This window comes from Haliaeetus leucocephalus, unplaced genomic scaffold (assembly GCF_000737465.1).
Source record: "Haliaeetus leucocephalus isolate CR32 unplaced genomic scaffold, Haliaeetus_leucocephalus-4.0 Scaffold188, whole genome shotgun sequence".
In the NCBI taxonomy this organism is placed as follows: Eukaryota; Metazoa; Chordata; class Aves; order Accipitriformes; family Accipitridae; genus Haliaeetus; species Haliaeetus leucocephalus.
In genome coordinates this window covers 1,188,118-1,198,532 of record NW_010972624.1, presented here as the reverse complement: position 1 = coordinate 1,198,532, position 10,415 = coordinate 1,188,118, and the positions used below count along the sequence as shown (strand labels likewise).

Sequence of the window (10,415 nt, the reverse complement as noted above, 5' to 3'; positions counted from 1 at the left end):
ATCTGGAGTTCCACAAAGCCTTCAATACAGGTCTTCTCCTCCAGATGCAATAATATTTTTGCCAGCTCCACACTAACCTGCTCAAAATACAAAAAGAGGAATCAAATCCCTGCAGGTGTTTTTTTTTTCCTCACAGTATTTACATACCATTTCTAACGTTTAAGCAAAGAGGGTATACATGTCCATTACTTAGGAGGGGGAGAAAACACATTAAGCTAAATGCCATCAGGACAGATTTCCCAAAACACTGAACAAACCCCTATGCCAATTTCTCTGTCCACATTCACTTTGGCTTTTTGGACAAGTGGTGGCCTCATGATTTAGGAGGACTTGTCACTGTAACTGACAGGTTAAAGTGTACAGTACCACACCCAAAGCCCGTCCAGCTCAGTAACATGCCTGATGAGCAGCAGCAGGTTGCGCACTATTTACCAGACTACACCCCTTCCCTTTCTCAGCTGGCAAAGGCCTATATCTCTGCCACCTTCAAGTGATCACTAACATGTGGAGGTGAGGACTCATCACACCAGTGACCTCATCCCAAGTTCCTCTCACCTGAGCTTTTCATCTTGACCAGTACAACCCAGCTACTCCCTCCAGAAGACATTATGCTTGTACTAGCAAATAGGGAAAGTCCATTTGATTTTATCTCCCTTTTTGTTGGGGAATAACAATTAAATTCAATTTCAATTCAAAATCAATTAAATCTAAAATTAAAATCAATTGGTCTGTGGAATTCACGGCTGCTCTGTAAACTGTATCTCTAATTTTTTTATTGCCCAGCACAAAGCATGGAGCTTCCTCTGCCTCCTCACATTACTGGCAAGGTCTATTTGCAATGCATTTCATTTTCAGCGCTGGAGCTGGTAAATGCCATACTGTTGCCAGCACCTTTGCCTGCTCCTTTGTGCTCTGTATCCTCACCTCCAAAGCAACTATTTCCTTCTGTTTCCCTTCCCAAGTTGAAAGCTTTAAATCCAGGTACACATTAGCCTAGCCTGATGCTCTGCTGGCATATTTAGTCTCCTCATGAGGGCAACAGGATAATCCTGTATTACAGCCCACTGGTAACTTAGCTCATATTACTTCACCTCTCTTGTTGCTGCTGGATTGTTTCGAACCAAGCTCTCAAGAGTCTTGACTGTAGCTTCCCATTTGTCCACATCTTCAGATCCTGTCAGGACTGAAGGTAATCAAAAGACAAACAAAAGCTATTAACAGAATGGTTGGGCTTGGGTATATACCCCCAACTTTCTTCTGCTAATAGTTTGTCTTGTTATAGGCAGGTATCACTGGCCCACCATATGACTGGTATTAGGAACCAAACTGAAATTACTCAGAAATTACAGTTCAACACTTGAGCCCAGATTACTGAAATCCTACAGCTTCTTCAAATTAGCTCAGAAAAACATAAATCTACACAGAGACTATTCTCCCAAAACCAGTAAGAAACAGATAAAGACTCAGCCCAAAATCTCCTACCTTCAATACAGTCTCGGATATACACAGGAGCCTTAATCTTTAGTTCTTTATCCTCTGACATGTCATAAGGGATAAGGTCATCATCACTGTAAAAGAAATAAAGGCAGGAGTTAGTCTATGGGGTATAGATGTTCTTCCTTTCCCCAGCTATCCACACAAAAGGGAAAGAACCAGCACATAACATTGTCATAACGCCATCACTCTTGCATCATCCAGCAGCACTGTTGAAGCCTAGCCTGAAACGGTTCCTTAGGAAGTTCTATGAATTACTCTGAAGCTCAGTGAAATAGCAGTTCTGTGACCAGATCTGGAACTGGATCTCCTGGTCGGTGCAGGAAGGAGTCAGGTCACCAAGAGACTAGAAGCTGATTTTTGAGATTTCTTTATATAGTGACAGAATAAGGCAGGCCCGCTATTAAAATGGATAGATATATTCGCAATTCCAGGAAACATGTATCTAAGTCAAATGGAATATGTACAATGGTTGTACATGACATAGGTGTTGCTTAAATTATTGACTAACATACTTGTGTGCAACTTCCCACAAAGTCCTACTCTGCTGCATGCCACTCAGCTGAACAAGGTCAGAAAACACAAGATTTGCCAAGAAATGCAGCTACTGATAGCTCCCTTCTCCCCACATCTGCTCTTAAGAAGCTGCCATTTATTTTCCATTTCCTACAAGTTTCTTGCCCATACCTGTCAAGTTCAGCATCTGACTCCTCATCTGACATCACAAGGGCTGTTGTATGTGATTTCTTGTTACTTTCCAATACCAACGGTGGTGCAGCATCTGCTTTCTCATTCCTGCTGTGAGGAACAAGAATATTAAAACCAGTAAAGTAAAAGTCCCTACTCACAGGCAAGAAACTACCCACACCATCAACCCTTGCTGCCTAAACAGAATGGCAGATCATTATTTCTGCTGCAGTCTCCCACCTAGCTTGGCCAACACAACGAACAAAGTCCTGGGAAGAAGAATGGGGTGAGGGGAGAAGAGAAGCAGAATCTCTTAACAGAAGAGCAATGGATTACAAAAATTAAGCTAGCTAATTTGCTGTGTTCCCCCTGCACTAACTTGTACCTAAGACTGCTAAAGAAAGACCCATCTGTGATAACTGGATCACACTGGCCTGCACCATATTTGAAGCTATGAATTAAACTGAACAAATGGGGAAGAAACATCTTTAACTATTGCTAGTGGGATGAATACAGTAATGGAGAAATTTTTTTTCTGACTCTGTACCTATTTCTGGGACTTTGGCATGTCCTTTCATCTCTCCATTTCTCAAATGCTGTCTACGCCCCTAAAATGGGAGCAAAAAACCTGTATTTCACAGGAGTGCTGGAGAGTTTCATTTGCTAATAATATGAAGTGCTTCATTCATCTGCTGATAAAATTAAGTGCTTCAAAGAGCCTCAGCAGATGCTATGGAAGTTAGGAGCACCAAAGAACCAGTCTTTAGACTGACAGACAGGCTAGATTTTTGTCATGGATGAATGGGCTAAGGGCATATGGCCCAAATGCCAGATTTCCCAGATGTGAACAGAAAGGCCCACTTGATTCCACCCAGGGGCACACAACACCCCTAGGAACTGCAGCATGGTTTCACCACATTCAGCTATCAAACAAGCAATTTTAATACATACTACCATTTGAATTACAAATTTAACGTAACTACACTGCTCTGTAAGAATAAAGTCCATTATAATGCTTAAGAATATGTAAGACATCCCGAATACTGTATACAGTTCTAGTGTGTAACTCAAAAAAAGGTATGGAGAAGAGTAAAAAGATGGCATGGAGATGAAGAGTAGCAATATCTTACTTATCATCTGGAAGGCTGGGGACAACACAGAATGGTGGAGTCTGCACCAGAAGGGACTTCAATTCTCTTGCTTCTTCATCTTCTTCATACTAGACATTCAGAATAACTGTTACTGAACTCTATTTGATTTGCCCAGCATTCAACATTTGACCCTTTGACTGCATGCAAATGAAGACTGAATCATGAGCAGCTGAACCCACACAAATCCCATTTCTTTCAATCACTGTGCTGCCAGCAGTAATGTAATTATGGTGTATAGCAATCTGTGCCATATATAATCTTTGTCCCTATATTTAACAGTATTTAACCTGATCAGACCTTGCCTGAATGTTATTTACAATCTTTAAAACATTTAATAAGTGGCAATGTGACATGATAGATGATACAGGTTTTTAAAGAATTAATGTGATTTAATCATGTAATTCTTATAAAGTCTACTGGAAATAGCAGAGCATATATCCCCATGTCAGTCTTAGAATCTCAACTCAGAGCAGGTCTTCCCACTGTGTCAGGGACTGAATGTTCACCACTGGTTTAGGTTTGAAGTTCCTTCTCAACTTCCACAGGTCAGATTCCAATTCCCTCATGCAATATGATAATCCTCTAGCAGTCCTTTATTATCAACAGTTTACCCAGAACTTTGCCATTGGATTACACTCTTAAGGTCATTCTCAGCCACCTGGCTATTTTCTATACAATTGTTCTTTGTAAACAGATATCGCCTCTTTTTGAAAGTGTTGCTGCCTCTCCTTATTTCCAGATAATAAGTGTTAGAACTTGCTATAACGCCCTGGATCATCTGATTTAAAGCTTTTATTTCCTCTAAGCCCTGCACACCAAACAAATTTCATTATAACCTTCACCTGAAACTTCAGGACAGGCCCGTCAGTATTTATTTTTGAACTAATGCTCTCTGCCACAATCATTCCCAGACGCCGTATTTGTGGCAGGTTGCTGTCCAAGTGGCATTTCACACCCTCCATCATGCTTGTGAGAAGCTCTGAAAAAAAAACCCCCAAAAACCAACAAAACAGTGCATGGAACAATGACAGAAACAAACATTCATCTTTATGCCGGTTCCTGGAGAGGGCATCTTTAGCCGTTCACCACCCAATAATGGGTAGAAAGATAGGAAGGGCCCACACAACTGTGACTCCTCTTTCTGCAATGGCAGTATTGCCCTTCAGCACCAATATAATAAACCCATGCTTTTTCATGCGGTACAAAGTCAACAGAACATTACAATATATTCTAAATTTGGAATATTTTGGTTTTCACTGAAACAAAAAAGGATAGTAAGTCAAGGCAATCTTTAGCTTGTTTTTAGAGTGCTTCAAAGCCGCTTAAGTAAAAAGTCATGTTTTGAGGAAGCTACAAATTCTGACCAGTACAACCATCATGGAGGGAGAAATTACCCTCACCACCTAGATAAGCTGAAACAGGCACGTAACTCAGCCCACAGAGAATGATGGTTGCCAGCTTTACCAGGCAGGCTTACTGCTTTAAGTAGTAAAAAGCTTATCTTTTCAACAACTGTCAGATAAAAAAACATTATAAAACTACAGTACTGTTAGTAAATAACAGGTCACTTATTCACCTAAAGAAGAATTAATTCTAGAATGAAACAGATGAACAGGTCTTGTAAGTCAACCTTCTCCCCGCAAAAGCCACACACACACAGAAGTAACTCTAGACATTGGACAGAAATTTTTTTAATTGCAACTGAAAGAAATTTTAGACTAGGACCCCAATGTGCTACACACTGTATGACTACAGAATAAGAGGTCCTTGCCAGTAACTCACTATCCCTACTCACCTCACACTGAGGGGAGCAGAATGACACAGAGAAATGCACATGGATAGTCAGAGACCAAACAAACAGCTTTTTATGCTGATGTACTTTCCCCTGTCCCCTTTGGAGCCTTACTCATGCTCCCACGGTAAGCCTATGAATAACAAATCACACCATTCCTCTAACGAGTCCCAGAGTTAATCCTTGTTCTCCTGTGACAAAACTTAAGGGTTCCTAAACCACTGTTCAGGTAAGAACCTTAGTTCAAAGATATGCTTCTCCAATTTCATAATTTAAAGCTATACACTTGGAATTATATCATATCAGTACTAAAGAAAAAGGATTCCAGCAGGCTACGCCATTTGCCAAGATGAAGATGGGACAATTTTGTTTATCCATAGATCAAAACAAGATGTTTTTTCCACTTGCAGTCAGACCTTCTGTTAAACAAATCCAACCCCACCACCTCACCTTGTCTGCAGCTCTCAATTTCAGGCTCCTTCAGGTGGGAGAGGCAGATAAGGATGGCCTTGCTAATATACTGCTGCTGCTCAGGTGGAGAGTGTTTCACAGCACTACTGCTTCCCCAGGTCTCCAACAGTTCTTGCAGCACCTCAATCAGAGAACTTGAAATGGATCTTTTCTACACATAAGTAATCTTTCTGAAGCACATTTTTGAAACCTGTTTTCATACAGCACTTTGTATATTCTGATGGCCCTTTGGACTTCATGCTTCCCAGTGAACTTTATGCTCCCTACAAACAGAGCTAACTTTGTATTTCAGGGCCCAAAACATACTGTTTGACCAGCTGAGAACTCCACACCACCTTCGTTTAATATACTAAGTATGGGGTTTTTTTATTTAAAATTATAAAGATGCTTATTTCTCATAAATATTATATGCAAAGCAATATGCATTATTGTCAAAAAACAGTATGATATTTTATGGTTTTGTATGTTTTCAGTCCAATCTTATATAGCTGCCAGTACTTCCAGATAATTTTACAATGTGTAACCAGTGAAAAAACCAAACTAACTGACAAAATGGTAGAGATTTCTGGACATACAAATTTCCTAGAAGTTCCATCACACTGGTGACTTGGAGGGAGAAAATATCGGCATCCTCACTGAGGAAAAGGTAGATGAGAGAGATTCTGATTCATCAACCATTTGGCACACAGACAGTTCTCAAACAACTTCCTCACTTGCTGCCGTTTGCCCAGCCACACAAACAGGGGATGACAGAGAAAGCTGGGAAGGATGGAAGACATGGAACATCTGTCGGAATCCAAGCCTCATTAGTTTTGCTACTTGGAAGACAACTTACCAATTAAATACGAAAAACTAACGCCAGCAGTGCAGAAAGTCTTCTATTTGTATATCACAATTTACTTGTGATATGGTCGGGTTTCCCTCACTCTCATGAACAGTAACAGAAGTGTCTTAGAGAAGTACCAAAACTGTGCACCCCACAGACACACACACTCACACGGTAGAATTTTTTTCCATCAGATACCTCACCAACAATATTACTTAACCTTACTTTGATCAATAAGGCACGCCGAAGGCTATCCAGGGACAGGTAGCCAAGGAGGTTCTGCAGCACCGCAGTCTGCAACAAAAACCATGAGTCTTGCTTTAACTGGGCATAAAGTTGTCATCCAGCAATGACAAGTATGTGTTTTTACTATGTTAAACTTTTCATTCTGAGGGACTGGTTGACAACACTCAAGAGACAGAAAAGTAAGCAAATTTAAAAAAAAAAAACAACCACACACATGCAGTTGCTGATGAAATATATGAAAAAACAGGACAGGAGTACAGCACGGTGTTTTTGCCACCAACCAGATCAGCACAGTCCCAGGCAAACATGGAACACAGGAATTCTAGAGACTCTCTCACATCACAAGCCACAGAACACTTCCTAACACCTTGTGACAAACTTAGGTGCACAGGAATAAAAAACCAACAGTCCTCATCTCATCTACTACTCATCCGTGAGGGAGAGTCATGGCTTCTTCAGTCTTTTCTTTCAGGTTCTAAATTAACTAGATGTCTCCAGCTCCCCAGAACACTGAAACTGTGTGCAAATAACCATTTGGTTCCAGAAAAAGAGTACAGTAATTCGTTAATCGCCATCAACCCTGAGAAAGCACATGAATCCTACAATTTCAAAGCAACCATTTACCACTTCCTCTTCACTACATTCAGCTGACAGGATGTAAGCCAACAGCTGCACAACTCAGGTACATGTGGAGACTGAAGGCTGATTTCAGAATGAAGACTTAAATCTTACTCAAGAAGACCTGGAGCTCAGCTAAAAACCACATTGGCACTTGGGGAAAACAGGCATGACGACACCGCTGTTCAAGGCGGAGTCCTTACCGTGTGGCAATACTGCAAGAGCAGCACCTTCTGTGTCACCACAAACTGAGCTTTCTTGTTTTTCACAACCAGGTTCCCCAGCAACCTAGACAAGACATCTGCCCTAGCAAGACAGGTTAAGAGCAAAACATTAGGAATCCATGTAATTACTGTCATGCTGCTACTAATCCTAGGAAATTCTGTGAGCAGCTATTTGCAACAAAGTCTCTAAAACACCTCTAAACTTTAAGAGTGAGTCAGTAATTGCAAAGAATGTTTTCACTTCTTTTTTCACTGCATGTCATGACACAGATCTTTAAGGAATGGTGCAGGTTCTCCCTGAGAGGGAACAATCAACTACTTCACTTTACCCCTAGAGCCTCTCAGGAAATGGTACTGCAGAAGAAACCACCTACACAAACACACACACACGTCAGCATCTTTCAGAAACTGATTCTGCAAGTATTTGTGAAAAAATTCCAGCCTTTGGTCTGGATCAGGGAGGAAAGCAGAGTTCTTACCCGGGTGCTCTCTGCACAAAACCAAGGACCACTGCTTCCATCCACCGATCAGGCACACATTCAACCAATCGCCAGCATATTCTTTGCCAGATGCAGTCTGACTTAGTGAGATCCGTTAGGCGGGGTACCAAAACACTCAGAATTTCCTCTGAAGTGGAAGAGAAAATAGGTAAATACACCAGATGGACAGAACTGGTGCAATGGTACTCAAGGTCAGCCTCCAAATTTCAAGATCCTTACAAGATGAAGAAATACAATGTACAGTTTGCAGTTCTAAATTGCCCCTGTGGGAAGAACTAACCTAAGATGATTAAGGAACTTCCAAGTATTCCTCATCACACTAAACAGCTAGAAAATCTTTCCTCTTCTTCCCCAGCCCTGTTAACTACTGCATTCAGTGGCTTAAAAGTCCTAAGCAAAGCCAGACTGAAGGCTACTCATGTGAGAGGGTTATTACATATGGCAGTGATTTATGCTGGCATTTACAAGGCACTTTTAGACCACTGGATGAAAAGCACTAGAAGAGCATTTAATAGTTATACCCCAAATGGCAGGATGAGAAGACTAATGACCTCATCAATTTTTGAGAGAACAGATCACTTTCACATGAGCTGACAGAAAAGCATCAACATCTATCAGATATGTAGTTGAGTAGCCTCAGAAAGCAGACAGCAGCCCATGCAGTCCAACTCACAAAACCCCCAAAGTATTAAGTGGTCATCATCATAGTCATCCGTCCGTACTAATACCGTAAAACAGACTTTCCCCCCCTCCCCAAAATAGTACTGAAAAACACTCACTTTGTCTTCCATGAACGCACACCTTCCCCAGGACATGAGAAACAAAAGAGATTGAGCAATCCAAGCCACCTGGGACAAAACAGACACAAGCTTAACAAGAGCATCACCAGTATCCTCCAAACAACCTTCAGAAGGAGGTGCATACACTTCTACAAGTACTGAAGCCTGAAAACATAGATTAATTATTTCTCTTCAAGCATCGTCTCATCTTCCCCCCACCACCTGCCTTCAGGCACAAAACAGCACCCAGTATTATTTACATGCAGTGAGAGTCAGAAGACTAAAGTAGCTCAGTCCCACTTTAACACAATGGTAACAAAGCCAGTGGTTCATTCAGTGCCATTTAAATCTTCCCTACAATTCCTTCAGCACAGACCAAGTGACCACAATTAAGCTTTGGCAACAGATGATGCTATTTAACTGCTTGTAGGATTGCAGCTTTCAGTGAGATTTTAAAAAGCTTTGGCTGCCTTCCTCATTCCTGGTATCTTATGCTTTTAAACACAACAAACTTCAGCCTGAAGGATAAACATGAGGCTCTGCAATACCCATTATTTGTATTTCAAGCACCAGCCAAGGGGGTCCATGCACAAAACACTTCTGAAGAAGAGCCACCTCTATAGCACAGTCCTCCTGCAATCTTACCTCTTAGAGAATCAGAGATCTTCTGCAGCACCTGGATAACTGCACCACCCAAGAGAGGAAAGTAGTTCTGTGGGAAGAATACTGCTGGGTTTTTCCCCTGGAGTTTATTGCTCACATGATCAGGCAAACATACAATCTTGTTGAGCAGGGCCTCTTGCAGCTCAGGTGAGCCAGCCTGCGCTTGCTGCTGACAGACCTCCCACATCAGCGCTGAAATCCGTCCCTCCTGTAGGAACTGTTCCAGTACCTGAATGACCTCCCTCGGATGAACACTAGGACTGGAAGAAAGTAACTGGAATAAGTCCCTGCCCCTTTTAACTGATAACAAAAGACGTGCATGCTATTGTTTTGCTATTGTGTTCTCACCACTACAACACTGCAGCTCAATCACACAGAATTTTAATCCAAAACAAGTTAAAATCAAAGCGATTTTAATCCCTTTGTATCTCTACGGTTTCCTTGGCTCCCAGCTTTTCAGGATATTCAACAAGCATAACTGAAGACAGTTCTGTGACCTCTGCAGGAAGCACCGGTGCTGTACGTGGGTTTTGAAACGAAGGGATTCAGGGGAGCCGAGGGCAGTGCAAGGCCTCCCCACGCCCACTCCCATCTCCGTCCACTCGCACGTTTATGCCCCCGTTACACCACAGGTGGGGCACCCTCAGACATCCCTCCTTTTGCGCTCCGAGACGAACTCGGAGGCGGAGGAGCCCCCTCTCAGCTCTCCAGGCCACCGCGCCGCCTGACGCCCGCCTCTGCCCGCCTCCCACCGGGATGCAGGCCCCAGGAGCCCCGGCCGGCCCCGCGGGAGCCGCCCGCCAAGCCCAAGCCGGACTGACCCCGGGGAGGCGAGGGCTTCCAGCAGGACGCAGAGGGCGAGGCCGGGCGGGCCCTCCAGGAAGCAGCCCTGCCACACGCCCTCGGGCCGCGCCGCGCGGGGCGCCCGGGCCAGGCTCCGCAGGAAGGCGCCGAAGAGCGCCCG

At 42.8% G+C, this 10,415-nt stretch overlaps 1 protein-coding gene across 1 annotated transcript in view; it reads right to left on the bottom strand.

Annotated features, from left to right (window-relative positions):
• Window positions 1–10,415, bottom strand: part of LOC104830409 (telomere length regulation protein TEL2 homolog) — a gene marked incomplete at its 3' end in the record, with an annotated part of 14,088 nt that overhangs the window by 3,489 nt on the left and 184 nt on the right. Inside the window, exons 2-14 of the mRNA XM_010565265.1 lie at window positions 10,273–10,386; window positions 9,434–9,711; window positions 8,789–8,857; window positions 7,989–8,136; window positions 7,489–7,591; window positions 6,647–6,715; window positions 5,575–5,716; window positions 4,175–4,311; window positions 3,312–3,400; window positions 2,182–2,292; window positions 1,483–1,568; window positions 1,092–1,183; window positions 6–77 (exon numbers count right to left, since the gene is read on the bottom strand). Of these exons, the coding sequence (XP_010563567.1) occupies window positions 6–77; window positions 1,092–1,183; window positions 1,483–1,568; window positions 2,182–2,292; window positions 3,312–3,400; window positions 4,175–4,311; window positions 5,575–5,716; window positions 6,647–6,715; window positions 7,489–7,591; window positions 7,989–8,136; window positions 8,789–8,857; window positions 9,434–9,711; window positions 10,273–10,386 (1,510 nt within the window). The remainder of the gene's footprint in view (window positions 1–5; window positions 78–1,091; window positions 1,184–1,482; window positions 1,569–2,181; window positions 2,293–3,311; window positions 3,401–4,174; window positions 4,312–5,574; window positions 5,717–6,646; window positions 6,716–7,488; window positions 7,592–7,988; window positions 8,137–8,788; window positions 8,858–9,433; window positions 9,712–10,272; window positions 10,387–10,415) is intronic.